This window comes from Piliocolobus tephrosceles, chromosome 6 (genome assembly GCF_002776525.5).
Source record: "Piliocolobus tephrosceles isolate RC106 chromosome 6, ASM277652v3, whole genome shotgun sequence".
Classification (NCBI taxonomy): domain Eukaryota; kingdom Metazoa; phylum Chordata; class Mammalia; order Primates; family Cercopithecidae; genus Piliocolobus; species Piliocolobus tephrosceles.
The window spans coordinates 34,838,879-34,856,214 of NC_045439.1; the positions used below are offsets into that span (position 1 = coordinate 34,838,879).

Here is a 17,336-nt window from a genome sequence, read left to right on the forward strand (position 1 = left end):
ATTTAGTATGAAAACTAGCTAGAAGGCCTCTCTGGCCAAAGGTATTGTCTTCCCCATAGTCTACATTTTATTTCCACCACTCATAACATATAACTAGAAACGTTCTTCGTATCCCACATTGGCCAAATATAGTATGATAAAGTCTGAGCAGAGAGAAGATTCATTCATAAATAATGAATAAGCACAGAAGGTTCTGCAGAGCTAAACTTCAGTACTCGCCATTTCTGATTGCCTTTCGTGGCCAGGGTAACCATCACTGGCTTCCTGGTCTCTTACTTATCTCAGTAAAACAGAAGAATGATATGCAGAATCAAGAAGTATACAACAGACTGAAGAATGCAGATAAAAACTGGCTTTTAATGCTATGCATAAACTTTCATAAAAGGATTTTTATTATATCATTCTAAGTAAAATTCTGTGTTGAAGAATGGTAACTCTAATAATTTAATAACTTATATTTTTATAAGTTATTAAATATAATAACTTATAATTTAATAACTTAAATTGGGCCAGGCATGAATTTAGCCACATTACAGCAACTCTGTGAAGTGGATGCTATTATTACCCTCCCTTTGTAGAGGAGGAAACAGAGGCCTAGGGAGATTACCTCGCCCAAGTTTACACAGCCAGCAGGTGGCCAAGCCAGGATTTGAACCCACAGAATTAATACGCACTATGTAGGTAAGACTACGTAGGTTAGTCTTATTTTAGTCATTAACTAAACCATTCCCATTCTCCAAGGAAAATTCAACAACTTTTATAAAACCCAAGTAAAGGGCTACGGTCAGTAGGAATTACAATGTCAATGCTAAAAGTGACAGGAGGTGACCTGCCAAAACCCTAAATTAATGGAAAGCTACTCCACCCCCTTATTCTGTTTTTCAGTCTTTGTATTTCTTTCTCTTTTAATCTTTTATTTCTCGTAACTCTCTCCTTTTTCCTTAAGACCCTATGGAATATAGAGAAGTGGTTGACTAGGAAATTGAACAGAACATCACAACACTGGACTCACAAGTCAGAAAAATTTTATGTTTGAGGATGGCTTGGTCCTTTAAGCCATGTGACTCTGGCTTAGAAAAAACACATAAACTCTTTGAATCAAAACTCACCTGAAAAATGAGAGCTCTGAACCAGATGATTTGTAATCTCCCTCTTCACTCTAAAGCAGTCTGCTTTAGCACTTTAAAATACTGAGTTTTTAAAATGAAGAAAAAATGCTGTGACCTGTTCTTATTTAAGAGGTAATTTGGTCTTATGTAGCCTGTTTGTTTTCAGCTTGTCATTTTGAATGGCCCTTAATTGCTTTCTTTACGAACTATAGGCTAGTGTCCCTCAACAGAATAAAGGGTTGACCACTCCATGCAATACCATCCAGAACATCACAATTTAGTCTGTTCCTCCAGGTACTTTTCACCTTGTCACGGGAATGAAGTTGAAGACCCAGAGGTCACAGACACTAATCTATTGACGCTGGCTATGTACTCCAGAGGGGTGACAGTTGGGGGATGAGAATCAGGCAAGTCTTGCATAAGGGGCCTGCTCATTCCAGGGAGGTTTTCCAGTGAAGTCTACCAGGACTGTGTCCATCGGGCTGTCATGCTAGCTGGTTCCATTCACTCTTTGGGAAGCAACTGAACTTCTCCCAGCCTCACTCTCATCATTATTTTAATAAAAATGAAGCTGCTGATACAGAAATACTGGGAAGGGAACAGCATGGTCCCTTTAAATGATATGGAAGCAAAAAAGGGAAGTGCTGGGTACAGGAAGGCGTGGTCCCCGGCTAGGGCTCCACCCCCATGGATCTAGCTGAGGACAGGAACTCCTGCCTTCACACCCAGATGTTGCATTTCCCAAGACCACCCTTGGCCCCTGACGCATCCCCATCCTGTGGCTATAAAGACCCCAGACCCTAGCAAGGCAAGGACAGAAGCGGCTGGACGTCGATAGCAGCACATCTGTGGAGGAACACACAGGTGGAGGAATACACAGGTGGCTGGATGTCAAGAGGAATGCACCAACAGGCACCTGCACGCTGGCAGGCCACCAACCAGCAGAACCACGCAGAGTTTGGCTGGGGCAGTCAGAGGAGAGCCCAGGTCACCAAGTGGCCTAACTCCACAGAAAAACTATCTCCCTTCTGGCTCCCCATCTGCTGAGAGCTACTTGCAGTCAATACAACCTTACACTCATTCTCCAAGTCCACATGTCATCTGATTCTTCTGGTACACCAAGGCAAAAAACCTTGGGATACAGAGAACCCTCTGTCCTTGTGATAAGGCAGGGGTCTAATTGAACTGGTTAACATAAGCCACCTACAGACAGCAAAATTAAAAGAGCAAAACTAAAAAAGCACCCTGTAACACACGCCCCCCGGGGCTTCAGGAGCTATAAACATTCACCCCTAGATACTGCCGTGGGGTCAGAGTCCCACAGCCTGCCCATCTGCATGCTCCCCTAGAGGTTCGCGCAGTGGGGCACTGAAGAAGTGAACCACACCCTCATCACGCACCCTGTGAGGGGGACAAGGGAACTTTTCCTGTTTCACTGCCATGAGAATTAAAAAAGAAAATGCCTGGCGCCTAGTAGGGGCTCAGAAAGTTTGCTATAGTCTCCCTGTCTTCTCTTAAAAAAGTTGTAGTTTGGAAACGATTCATAAAGGGCATATTTTCTAAGAACAGGGAAGAGACCCTTGTTTTCCATGTTATTTATTTATTTATTTATTTTTGTTTTTTTGAGATGGAGTCTCCCTCTGTAACCCAGGTTGGAGTGCAATGGTGTGATCTCAGCTCACTGCAACCTCTGCCTCCTGGGTCAAGTGATTCTCCTACCTCAGCCCCCCAAGTAGCTGAGGTTACAGGCATGCGCCACCACACCCAGCCAACTTTTTTTGTATTTTTAGTAGAGAAGGGGTTTCACCATGTTGGTCAGGCTGGTCTCAAACTCCTGACCTCAAATGATTCACCAGCCTCGGCCTCCCATTACAGGCTTTTACATGTTATTTAAGTACCACTTTTTTGTTACTGAACTATTACATATATTTTAAAAGCTGCGTTTTCAAAATGAATGACTCTCCCATGTGAACACACAAATCCATTTGTGTTTGTATTAGATCCTGGGGGTGTTTGTATTACATACAGTCACCACCTCCCCCATCCCCTCACCTGTGGGGACCCTCTCAGGGTCCTGGCGACCCTAAGAACCACCAGGCTGAGGGGCAGAGGAGCAGCTTGCCTCAAGTAGGCCTGTCCTGCCTCTCACTGCGCTGCAGTGACTGGTGGTAAAGTTCCAGCTGACAAAGAAGAGAATGACTATTCAAAGAACAGAGTAATTAGTCGCTAGAAAAACAGCAGTGGGAGTGTGAAGTGCGGAGGAGAAGAAAAAAATGACACAAGAGCATTATTCTATTTTGTTGAAAACTGTAACAAGGTGTTAATGCTTCAACTGCTCCCTTTGAAGTTATTTCTAAAGGAAGGAGAAAGGAGCAGGCTTTCAGCCCTCCAAAGGCATCAAGGCATTTCCCACCTGCCCTGCCCAGGTCTGACTTTTCAGATGGAAACTGTATGGCTTTTCAGACGGGACCTGTAGTGAAAGAGGCCCCATGTCTCGCTCTCGGCTGGTGGGGCTGTGCAGTGCACTAATCCTTTCCCCAGCCTCCCCTCCTGGCACCCAAACGACATGTCACCAGCAGCTCCACTGGCTCCTCCGGGAAGGCCTGAGCGCGTCACAGCGGTGTGACAGCTCATTCACTCCCTGGTGTGCTGGAGCTGGTAATCATCCCATCTACCCCAATGCTGCCTACAGTGACATCACGTCGGTAGCTTGGAACCAGCTACGGAGTGGGAGTACCTGCGCCACAGAAATCAGCAAATATTACAAATAAAGTTTTCTTCCCCCCAGCAGAAAGCCAACTTACCAGCACGTCACTGCTAATTCTGGTGTATAAGGAAAGAATCTGTGCTCTAAGCACACAACGTGGCAGTTCAGAGCCTGGACTCTGACGTCAGACCTAAATTTGCCAGATGAGCTTAGCAAGTTACAACCTTTGAGTCTCGGTTACTTTTAAAACAGGGATGCTACTAACACTATCACAAGAGAGGGTTGTTATAAGAATTAAATGCACTAATCCACTAAAAAGTGCTTTTTTCAGGGCTTGGCATATTAAAGTAAAAAACTGAGTACATTAGTTATTTTCACTGACACACCACAATATATCTAGTCTAGTACACCTCCTATCATGGCTCCATCTATCCAGGTCTAGGCCTCTTATCCATCTTCCTAGAAACAGCTATTTACAATTTCAATATCTGTACTGCTGTCTCATCCCACCCACAATCACACAAACTCACTTCCCTCTCCTTTCCCGCATATAAACCTGGGAGCCTAGATACAAGGGAAAGACTTCTGAGCGGGCAAGATGGCGTCATAAGGTCGAGGGCTCCATATTTCAGTAGACAGTTCTTAAACTAACATCTGTAACTCTTTACTGTCAGTAATTAAGGTTGACAATTTACAAAGCTTGGTTATCTTCTCCCGTTTATAACTGTCTGTTCAGAAGCAATAAAGTAGACAATTTGAAGGACAGACAGCAGAGAAAGAGACAAGGAGTGCAGCAAGGCTGGAGACTGTCGTAACCAAGAACCCCACTGCCTTTCTGAGCCACCTCACATCATTCTTTAAATCACAGATCAGCACATTACTTAACATTTAATGATGACATGCTTGGGGAAACCAGAAAAGGCTAATAAGGTTCATTAGACCTGGTTAACTAAGGCAGGGTATGTGGGTAGGGCAGTTTCTGAATATTTACTCCTCTCCAAAACAGGTGAAATTATAAGTTCATATTTTGATTTCCAGGGAAATGCAGTCATCCAAAAGGCAGTTCTTCAAACTATCAGACAAAGGAATTTTTCTATATTTTGACATATATACATAATCCCTAGGCCATCTAGGAGGTAAGCGGTATTAGGAAATACTACCCTGAGCAAAGTATATAAAACACATACACGCACACACACATATACATTTGCTGCTCTTTACTTTTTAAAAGACACAAATAGCCCATCATAACCATTAACTTTCTACCATCTGATATTCACAAATCCATGAGAGCTCAGGTGTAGGACTGGTCATCTTAGTGGCAAAATAGGACACAGAACACTGTCTTGGCTTTAGAAAGCCCAAGAATCAATTGCCAAAGCCTAAGAGAAATTCTTAGAAAATAATGGCATAAAATAGAAAGATTTTAAAACTAGCAAAAATAGCATGTGCATGTCCAAAGGAGAAAATAAACAGTTGATTAAATTTCTTCCCGCAGGAAACCTCCCCAGAGACACAGAAATTAAATTTTCAACAGTGCTGCTAGCTTGGCAGGAGCTGTAGGGGGCTGGGTGGGGCAGGGAGCTCCTAGGTTTTCCCTTCTGGAAAAGACTAGGAACCAAAATGCCAAAGCACCATGAGCAGGGGCAGCTCACCTGAAGCCAAACCCTAGCACATGCAGATACAGTTAGGAAAAGCAGCTGCCAGACTGAGACAGCAAAGGTCCAAACAATTGCTGAGTTTTGGGCAGCAATTGAGAGAAAGAAGAGAATAAGAGCATCACGGAACATAAAAGAAAAACATTATGACAATTTGAGATGCTGAGTGTCTTTTAATGCTAAGTGTTGAATGTTTCTCAGCTCCTAGTGGAAGATTCTTAAGACATATATTACCTGACTTCTCTATCTGTAATGGCAACCTTATAAATCCAGAGATGGATTTATAAATCCCATTTAGTCACTCTTTCCAGCTGCTGTTGCCACACACTGAAAGGGAGCTTCGTCCTGAGTCAGACTCCATGGATGAAACATTCAGCATCACATGTAATCTATTGTTCTTCACAACACCCTACTCCACTACCTGCTAAGAGATGTTCTACATGGTACGCAAATCCCGCACTTGAGTCTCAGGCCCACAGCTGCCTCCTCAGACCTACCTCCGTGGGGTGCAGTCATCATGGGGGGGAATGATGACAACCTTCACCGTGACAGATGTTCTCAGGAGGTCGATCATCTGCTCATGGCTCAGAGTGGCAACCGCCACCTTGCAGATCTCCACCAGGCGACTGCCCTGCCTCAGCCCTGCCTGCCAGGCATAACCGTAGGGCTCCACATCTGCCACGATGCCCTCATAGTTGACATGGAAGCCAAGCTGTCCTAGCCCATTTCTTCGCAGAGTCATCTCCACCGATTCACAGCCTTTGGAAACAAACTAGACAAGGGAATAAAAGATACTGTGGTTTAAAGCAATAGGGTATTAAATGGTAGACAAGGAACTGGAAAATCATTGCAAGCAGGCTTAGTTCTGAATATCTTATTGCCAGCTGAAAAGCAGTCTGGTTATTTCTTCTTCACTAGTGTCCTATTCATTAGGCCAAAAGGAATACACTTGTTGCATCCAAAAAGCTAAACGGCTTCCCTGAAGTTACAAGGAAACCTCTACCAGAAACCTACAGGGAGCTGGCAGTAAATAGAAACCATATACTGCTACTCACTTAGCCTTTGTAAAATTCAAGGCAGCAGATACTCAAACATTCTTTTCAGCACCACCACCAGATGACTGGGCTGCAGCACCAGGGAATAAGTCACATGTAAATGGGTTTTGAACACACACACACACACACACAGAGTAAATGTGTCTTCCCCAACTTGTTCTACTTTTCCGAAACATCCATGTAAAACACAAGCATGAGATAAACTCGGTTTGCTTCATACATCAAGGGAGTTTTCACAGAAGCTAATAACAGAGTGCAAGGTTCAGTAACTTGGCTCTAGTCTGTACTGAAAGCTTTATGAAAGAGAAACTGCATATAAGGAAGTACAAGGAAAGACTCACCTGCAACCTTTTGACAATTTCTTTGATCTCCTCGTTGTTAATAAAACTCCCCACTGAAACACATTCTCCTCGTTCATAGAAGATTTTGAGGCTGGTGTCAGTTGAAGTCCACCCTATCACATCTCTACAGGAACAATTGAAGACCACGCTCTTTGTTTCCTGTTCAATGAGCACAATGAACTCATTGGAGATCCCTAAAAGGCAGTCTAGTTCCATGGCCTTGTTGTAGTCTTCAGCCCGGACTGCCCACACAATGGCCCCCATGCTGCTGAGCTCGGCTCCTGGATATGGCTTAGACTTTTCCTTCTTCTTGGAAGCCAGAGAGATGAATGGAAACTTGCCAGAAGGGTCGATAGGGGTGTTGGTGACATTCTTTTCTGCCAGATCTTTCAGGTATTCCTGGCGGGTCCGAGTTGCCATGGCGCGGAACTTCTCCGATTTATGAGCAGCATTTTCTGCATTAATCACTTTCGCCAAAAGGAAGTCCCTAAACACATTTGACTTAGGGAAAGTGACCCCTTTAGGAATGGGAGGCCCAAAGGAAGGCACATCTCTGGACCTGGTAACAGCCACACTGAGAGACAAAGATCAAAGAGAGCCACGTTAGTATTTCTCAGTCTCACAACATCAGAATAAAATATACTTTCCAAAGACAAAGACATATCTCAGATGCAAAATAGCTGCTTATTTTTCCATGAGAAACAACACACATTTCTGCTTAATACGAGCATAGTTTTTCATTCAACCACATTTAGAATTTACACAACATAAAATTTTTTTTCTAGGTCAAAAATAAACCTCCCCAAATCCCAAAAGCTAACACTATTAACTTTTTTCTGACAGACAGGAAACTGACCGCAACTCCATGAAAAAAATAGGCTTACTGTAATATTCTGCATAAGACATTTTACATACCTACGAATTGTTTTCAAGGGAGGTTACTGTAACCACATCATCTTTCAGAACAAGCATCCATTCTGTGAGAACACAAATGTGTTCTCCATTTTAGATATGATGCCTATAAGCAAACAGCTTATATTGAAAATATCAGAAGATGCATGCCACAAAAGAAATGAATAAAATTTTAATAAAACTTAACTACTATTTGTTGGCCTAAGAGTGAGGCATTATGCAACCAGATTAAAAGCATAATTTTAAAATGAAAATTGGAATCTGAGTAATAGTATGAGAATAATCTTTATGTAACAGCAACAATGCTTTAAAATAATATTTTTAAACTGAGCTATTGCTTGGTCCTTTTGGCATTTTATTCTGACAATCTATTTGTAAGAAAAATGTTTTCCTACTCCCGTTCCTTTAAGCAAGATTGATATAAGAAGCCTGTTCCAGTCATTTCTTCTGAATATATATTCCTAAAATTGGGCCTAAGAAAAGGATCATATGAACATCTGTAATAACCTATCATTTTGAACTTCAAAAGGAAAAAAAAAGTAAGTTTATCCTAAAACAACAAAGGAAGTTGTTGATATAGAAATACAGAGGTTGAGTGTTTTATATCATGTCCCAAGATTTTAGTAAAGTTTGACATGGCTGGAAATGATTCTAACACAACAAAGATCCCTTTTTCCAAATTACAAGTGAGCAAATTATGTAATTATACTTAGTATTAGGGAAACAATAAAAAAAATCTGTTTCTTCTGAACTCTTAGAAGAGAAATGGCATAATCTGAGAGAATGCATCTTTCAAATAAAATTGAAGAGTTCTGTTTCACTTTTTCTTTAAGAAGGGTTTGCTTTAAGATATTCAGCTTTGTTTTTCAATAAATAGTTATTTCTTGTGAAAATAAGAAAAATAAAAATCAGCAACTTCAGGATGCAAATTATATTTCTGGTGGAATGGAAAAGCTAAATACTCAGAAGATGCCATGGGATGGCCTATTTGTTGGTTTCACAAGTGTATTTTTAAAAGACTACCTAGTTCACTTCATGACAAAGAACAGTGGCAACCAACACTCCATTTTCTAACTGGAGGAGAGAATTCAGAGACTTCCATATGGCTTAATTATACCAATATGTATTAGGAAGGCAATTTTTCTTGTCTATTGTGAACTGCCTGACTTGAACGCTGACAGCTGTGTAATTTTAATTTTATCGTGTTATTTTCTCTTAAAGTCAAGCAAAATATGCTGAAATTCAGGTTTGCTAGATTTTTCTAAGCGGAATCCTGTAAGAATCCAGAAATATTTAATATCTTTCATTTTAAAATTGGCAATTTCTCATGTGCTAATTTCACTCAAATTGCTATTCTTTCTCAGAAAATATCTGTGATTTTATTTTAAATAAGGAGGGCAAAATGCTTAGCAGGGGGTGTAATTTTAAGCACCCTCCATCTACTTGCCCCTTAAACTAACCGGCTTTCTGCAGATCCATTTATTAACTCATAGAACTTTAGACAAACATACAGTGAAAACCTACCAATAATTAGAAACAGCTATAATGAACTGTGAGGAAAAGAACTGAATCCTTAACATATAATTTTCAGTGATTCACTGCGGTAGAGAGGTAAATGATACAGGCAGTGAAATCAGTTTCGCATAGTCAGAAATAGAATCCTTACAGGAGATGAGGAAGATGATACCCTGGAGTGCTCTTTTCAAATAAGTGATTTTGTTTTGGATAAATCAAACTGGCAAGGTTTCTACACGGTTAAAAGCTCATTAATTTAGATGCCACAAATTCTGAACTCTTGATAATAAGGCCTGGTTTAAGGTAAACAGAATATTTTGCCTGTGTAAGAAAAAAGCCTTTCTAGAATCTCAGTTTGCTGTTATGTAGTTACTTAAGATATATTAATTATAAATGGTTCTTGGTATTTTTAAAGGTAGATTCCAAAGGGCCTCTGCTTGGCTGTACTTATGTTAGCCTAGCTGGCAATTCTGTGTCTTCTTGGAAATAATACATGCTTTAAAATCATAGCCATGCTTTATTTACCCAGCATTGTTGAGGACTGGAATGTTCTACTCAAAAGGGTTATCTAGATGACAGACAGAGCTAGAGGCTAAAACAGTGATGGAAAGTTATCACAGGAAGGGAACTTAGAGAACTCAATGTTCCTCAAATTCTTTCAATAAAATCTTGGGTTTCATTTGAAAATTCACCTTGATTTTACATTCTACTGCAAAATATTTGTGTTCATTTTCATATAAAAATATCTTCTCACTCCAAAATCTTTGGGTACATTGAGCAACCAGGAAGGTATCTTGTTTGTATTCTGTGGTTTGACACCTTCCTGAACCTCCGGTTGCACAGCTGGTACAAATTCTTCACTTCTCCAGGAAACAGACACAGAGAAGTAAAAGGATTTGCCCAGATTTGTTAGAGAGAGCCAGGATTGGAATGTAAGCTTCTGGACAGCCAAGAGAGTGCTCCACGACAAGCCCACACTTACTCCTTCTGAGGAAGTGCTTTGAAACCTTCTGCTCCTGAGGTGCCTGCTAAAAGGGACCATCCACATGGGTTACATGGCCAAAGAGATGATGAGGCTATTTCTAGTTGATATAGGCCATGTAACACTGGTTGGCATCAAAGAGCTTGGATGAAGTAACAAGTCTTGATACCCAAAGCCAACTTCAAGCTGGCACATGAAAATGTTCCAAAGACTACTACTACTTCTTTTTTTTTTTTTTTTTTTTTTTGAGATGGAGTCTCACTCTGTTATCCAGGCTGGAGTGCAGTGGCGCGATCTTGGCTCACTGAAACCTCTGCCTCCCGGGTTCAACCAATTCTCCTGCCTCAGCTTCCCCAGTAGCTGGGACTACAGGCACCCGCCACTTCACCTGGCTAATTTTTTGTATTTTTAGTAGAGACAGGGTTTCACTGTGTTAGCCAGGATGGTCTCAATCTCCTGACCTCGTGGTCTGCCTGCCTCAGCCTCCCAAAGTGCTGGGATTACAGGCGTGAGTCACCACACCCAGCCTGTTTCAAAGATGTCTGAACAGAAGTTTAGTGGATAAAAATTGAGAAATGTAAGACATTTGAACTTTGAAAGCACAATGGAAAAACAGCAATAATCAACAATCCTCAGCCCAAAATTTAAAAGGAAGGTGACACAGAAAACATCAAATGACAGAGGGAAGTTTCCTCTTCTTGGACCCTGGATCCGATTACTGGCCAGGGCAGCTTCCAAGAAAGCAGATCTGGGCAAAGGACAGGAAAGATCAAATATGTGCCAATCATTATCTTGATTTCTAACAGTATTCATCCACCAGTCACTGAGTACCTACTATGCGCTAGTCACTTTGCTGTTGCTGAGGATCAAGGCTGAGGATGTCCTGGGCTCAGCCCTCCAGAAACTCAAAGTCTGGTGGGAGCCACAGCCAGTGATTTGAGTCTAGTACAGGGTGCTACGGGTAGCACTTAGGAAAGGCATTTTAGTCCTGGGAGGTCCAGGGAGCCTTCTCAGAAAAAAGAAAAGCAGGAATTCATCAGATGAAGAAGGGAAAGGGGAGTGTGTGAGAGGAGCAGCATGTACAGAGCAGAGGGGCAGAGCACGCTGTTCTGGGGAGTGGTCAGTAGCTCCAAAGGAGTGAGGTAGGCATGGGGTGCAGACTGATGAGACTGAGAGACAGGAGGCCAGACCTGACGCCCCCATGCAGTAAGCTATGCCTGCAAGTCTGAACATTTCTCTAAATGCTTTTAAGCACCATGAATGACATAATCAGATTATTGTTTTAGAAAGGTCACCTACAGTGGACAATAGGGATGCTGATTAATTGAGGCTTGAAATAGACTTCCTTAAAGAAATTTCTATCACTTGACCTACTTGGGTTTTTCTTCTTCTCAGCTGAAGCTTGCAAATCCATGTTTTTTTTTAAAGAGAGGAAAGAAGATGAACACAGACATTTAATGGGCATGCATCACAATCCCTCTCTGCCTATGCTAGACATTTTACTTTTAGGATTTTAAGTGGAGGTCAAGCAACTTCCCACTGCACTGTTTAACAATTTGGTCTAATTCCAAATGCTTTTTGTACTGTATCATACTCATTCCTTTCAAGAGTTATTACATTTTAATTACTGGGTATGGAAACCTCTCTGAGAGGAGTAACACATATTTCTACCTTCCTAAACATACCTCTGACCACAATTTAACATTTGCTTTGAAGAATCAGGGTCACTGTTATGACTACTTATTACTATTCTAGTTTTAAAATGAATAACAACTATTTTATTTCATCAACTAGTGTGTCAATGTTCCAATTTACAATTGTTTAGGATGTCCTAAGATTTTCTTTATAGTCTTTTTGTCTAAATTGGGATCCAAATAGGATCCACACATTGCAATTAATTTAGCTTTAAAAAATACTTTATTCTATAGATTCCCCTCCACTTTCTCACTATTTCTTGCAACTTACTTGTTGAAGAAATTGGGCTTTTTGTCTGCAGTTATTCAGGGTCTGAATTTGGTCAACTACAAACATGTTCCTCTGTCTTTTGTATTTCCTATAAATTGGCTTGTCTGGCAGCTTGATCAGATTCAGATTTAATTTTTTTTAGGGGGTGGCAAAAATAATGCATAGGTGAGGTTGTATTCTTCCATTATGAGGCACATATTTGTCTCTTTTTTATGGTATTTGCATCCTTTGATGATCGATGTTTAAATCCATTAAGTCATTAGTTGTTGAAAAGTGGTATTATTTTATACTATGTTTCCACAGTGAAGCTCTCAGGAGTCACTGAGGCACACAATAGTTCCCCCTTATCTATGGTTTCACTTTTTGTGGTTTCAGCTAGCCATGGTATAGTACAATAAAGTATTTTGAGAGAGAGACCACATTCATATAACTATTATTAAAGTATATTGTTATAACTGCTATATTTTATTAATTACTGTTAATATATTACTGTTCCTAAAGTAAACATCATCATATAGGAAAAAACATAGTATAGATAGGGTGAGGCACTATCCATGGTTTTGGGCATCCTCTGGGGGTCCTGGAATATATCCCCGACAGATAAGTAGGAACTAATGTATTTGGTTGTTTGCCTCAAAATCAAACGACCCCAGATTGCTATGCTTATTGAATTCGTATCTTTGATGTGAATAGTTTTTCAGCATCTCCTCTATCAATAAACAAATGTTTGTTTCCAGTATATACTCGCTATTAACAGCTCCTTCATCTTTTTTATTTTGTTGCTTCTAATCTTCTCATCAACTGGGATCAGACAATTAAGGTCACTGCAACAATACAAATAAAACAGTAGAGACTGGAGGGCTCTCTCATCAGTTATGGGATAAGCTTTAGTATGCAGACTTAGTGACTGATTTCTGAGTTCTTGGCTACATGATGACTCACATTAACTGGCCTCTAGAATTAGTCTGAATTAGTCAGTTACTCCTATGTAAGTTTTCTAGTCCCAGGGAGGTATAATACCACATTATTTTGAGACCTCATCTCTAGATCCACTATAGGGATTTTTCTCTCTTTGTTCTGTTATATCCCAGGGTCTAGAGTAGTGTCTAGCATGTATATGCTAAAGGTTGGATAAAGAACTAATGAAAAATAAATGGATAATGACAGTCTCCAAATTTATCTTTCTGTGTACAAATTACCTGGCATGGTAACACTGGATAATTTTTCCTAGAATTCTACTTACGTAGTGTTGAATTGATGGCCTAGCATTCTGGGGGCCTCCACTGCCTGGTCATCCTTCCTGCATTAGTAGCCTTTTTATTGTACTTTCCATCCTCCTTCCCACCGCTAGGCTTCTGTCCTTTCCACTGACCACTCCTAGAATGGTTTCTCTTTTTCCCACTGAATTCCATCCAGTTATGCTTTAACACACACATCAAATCCCACCTTCTCATAAATATCCATATAACTTCAGCCTGTAATGACCCCACATCTCTCTGCATTATTACTGCAGAACACTCTTTCAAGGAAACTTTTCCCCTTTCCACAGTTCAGATACCAGGTAGGTGTAAGTAAATAAATATGAGTGTTCATGGTGGAGAAAGTTGGGAACAAGAGGTTTTAAATGCTAAAAAGCACTTGGGGTACAAAAAATAGAAAGAATGAACATGACCTAGTATTTGCTAGCACAACAGGGTGACTATAGTTAAAAATAATTTAATTGCACATTTAAAAATAACTAAAAGAGTAACTGGATTGCTTGTAACATAAAGGATAAATGCTTAGGGTGATGGACACCCCATTTACCCTGGTGTGATTATTATGCATTCCATGCCCATATAAAAATATCTCATGTAACCCAAAAATATATACATCTACTATGTACCCACAAAAATAAAAAAAATGTTTTAAAAGCATTTGAGTTACTCTAGCTGTATCACAGGGATAAAATTTTTTTTTTTTTTTTTTTTTTGAGATGGAGTCTCGCTCAGTCACCCAGGCTGGAGTGCAGTAGCGCGATCTCGGCTCACTGCAAGCTCCGCCTCCTGGGTTCACACCATTCTCCTGCCTCAGCCTCCCAAGTAGCTGGGACTACAGGTGCCTGCCACCTCGCCCGGCTAATTTTTTGCACTTTTAGTAGAGATGGGGTTTCACCGTGTTAGCCAGGATGGTCTCGATCTCCTGACCTCATGATCCGCCTGCCTCGGCCTCCCAAAGTGCTGGGATTACAGGCGTGAGCCACCGCGCCCGGCCACTTAGGGATAAAATTAAATTAGATTTAAAGTATAAATCAACTCATGTATAAGTTTTTCCACCAAATCACCCTAATAAAACAGGCCTATAAATTCATATCCCCAGCAGTTTGGGCAGTGGCTGGGGTTTGAGAAAAACTCGCAGGTGTAAAAATTCTTTGAAGACTCATGTTTTAACTGAAAATTGATATTTTCCATTCTACCTCATAATAACATTTATTTTCATGAGAAAATAAGCTTGTCCTTATCCCCTTCCCCAACATTAAAGGCTAGAAGAAAGGTGCCCTGTTTATTCTGTGCCTTCAAACACTTCCTGACATCACCCACCACATACCTGAGGAAGTGTGCCTGCCTCTTCTGACAAGGATGGCAAAAAATTATTGATCTTTGAAGTTTACAATAGGGAAAGGTCACTACTCTATAATCTCTTGTGATTTCTTTCAGTGATGTTACAAACTGATATGTTTTCTTGGATTGATAAACAGGCCAAAATTCACAGCTTCAAAGCTGTGTGTTGGGCCTTCAAACAAGCCTGGTAACTAGGAATTCCAGACCTGCCCACATGTCTTAAGCAGGGATGTTCAGTACCCCACTCCCTGCAAAGACTCCCAGCGTTACACGATGGGGTTCAAAAGATGGGCTCTCCAGTCAACAGATTAAAAATAAGAAAGCAAAAATCATAATTTTCAGGGGAGGGATGATAAAAATAAAAAAACAGAGCACTGAAGAAGGCGAACACACCTCCCTCAGCAGTCTGTTTAGACTCATGTAGTTAATTATGGTGGCCACTGGCCAGCTGTGGCTATTGAGCACTTGAAATGTGGCTAGTGGGACTAAGGAATATCAAATTACATTACATTTTAATTAATATATGATTTAAAAACTGATACTTAATTCCGTTATTTTAAAGATTTTAAAAAGTACATTTGGAAGAATTTGGGTATATTAAATCTACCTTTTCAATTGTAAATTTTATGAAATCTAAATATACATCAAGTATCACCAATGAAAATTTAGCATCCTAATTGAGATATGTGGTGAATCTAAAATGTACTTCAGGTTACAATGACTTAGTCCAAAAAACATGTAAGATGTCACAATAATTGTTAAATGCTGAAATCACATGTTAATTCATGTTGAAATAATATTTAGATATATTGAGTAAATAAAATGTATAAATGGGTCAAAAATAGTGTCAACATTAATATCATCTATATCTTGGCACTTTTTAAAAAATCTGGCTATTAGAAAATGTAAAATTATATGTCCCATTGGACGGTACTGATTTAGACAAAGGCTTGAAAAGAAGAAACTCTCTTTAAAAGAAACGGCATAGCTTTCCACTCCCCAAGCTTTGGAGTGCCCATTCAAAATGGGCTTAACTTCCTACCTGTCAAGTGGTATGAAATCCTTTGCATGAATCGAGTGCACAGCATGTTTTAATTGAGTATTTTCTAAATGCAAATATAGTTATCCATCCCAATTATAGTCAATTGTTCTGTGTTTTCATTCTACAACTAACCAGAGCAGCTTTCAGACACTATTTCCTTGATAAGAGGTTTCAGATCTAGGTCTTCATGGTTGGGGTTTCTGCCCCAACCCTAGGAAACTACAGACTTCCCTGGTCTTGGGTGTTCACCTAGGCTCAGCACCTGAGAAGTTCTGGAACAGCCTCTGTGTTGGGAACTCGGAGTGAAAAACCCAGCTTTCCCAGCATGTGAGAGAGGTGGCATAGCAGCATGGTTAAGAGACTGGGCTCTAGAATCAAACTGACTGCATTCCTGTCTAATTCTGCTCAACACTAGCCAGCTAACCCAAGGCAAGTGACCTGGCTTAAATTTCATCATCTGAAAATGGAGATAAAAGCAGGATCTACCTGATAGGTTTTAAAGATTAAATGGGATATACATCTAAGATGTATAGAATAGTGTGGGGCTTGTAAGAAGGGCTCAACCAATGCAGTTATTAGGATATGTGCAAGGATGGTGACAGCCGGCAGGAGACCAACACAACCTCTACTTGTTTTTTTTCTCTAAGCTACACTTACTCTACTCCTAGAATTAATTTGCCTTACCCCTAAAGATAGACAATTGTGGATCTCACCAACTGTCAATCTGCACTGGTCACTTTCTGTGCAGACAACATTTTAGGGATGGAAAGATATGCTAAATGTTCATATTTTGAAAGGAACTGATGCACATTAAAAACATCTTACAATTACCCTTACACATTCTGGCACTACACCCATATCAAGCTAGCATCACAGGTCTCTATCCCCTTCAACTCCTAACTCTCCAGTATTCTTACAAAGAAAGGTCTCCACAGATAGAGGCCTGAATTCTGATACTCATGTGACTGCGTCAACAAGTGACACTGAAACAATTTCAATAATGCTGAATAAAGTATAGAAGCGCTTCTAAGCTTGTAGTCAGAGTGCTAGTGTGAATCAAGTAAGTCAGAGGCAAGGATTTAGGCTTCTTTAATAACAATACTTTTCAAAAAATTAACTTCTCTTCCCTATTTATTACAATCCTTCTTCTCTGCTCTTGTCATGCCAAAAGAAAAATATAATTAGCAATATGAGTAATTAGTTGCTTGGTGACCAGATGGTATGGATGAAGGACATCACCTAAGGAGGAGGTGCAAATGGAAACGGCAGGTGTCTAACCAACATGCTTGGGTAATGTCAATGCCACCGAATTACATCATCATGTGAATTCAGCTATCCGCATGCACAGTTTAAAGACAAAAAGAAATAGTAATAGACTTCCCATTGCCACCTCAGAATGCAGAGCTGAATGGGGCCTCTGTGTGATAACCAGCCAACATCCATAGAGCCC

General features: G+C 40.4%; 1 protein-coding gene across 9 annotated transcripts in view; it reads right to left on the reverse strand.

Moving 5' to 3' along the window:
• Window positions 1–17,336, reverse strand: part of SIPA1L1 (signal induced proliferation associated 1 like 1) — a 416,028-nt gene that overhangs the window by 56,308 nt on the left and 342,384 nt on the right. For all 9 annotated transcript variants that reach the window (XM_026455910.1, XM_026455874.1, XM_026455879.1 and 6 more), the window contains 2 exons: window positions 6,871–7,444; window positions 5,972–6,246 (listed from right to left, as the gene is read on the reverse strand). In XM_026455910.1, coding sequence (XP_026311695.1) covers window positions 5,972–6,246; window positions 6,871–7,444 — 849 coding nt within the window. The remainder of the gene's footprint in view (window positions 1–5,971; window positions 6,247–6,870; window positions 7,445–17,336) is intronic.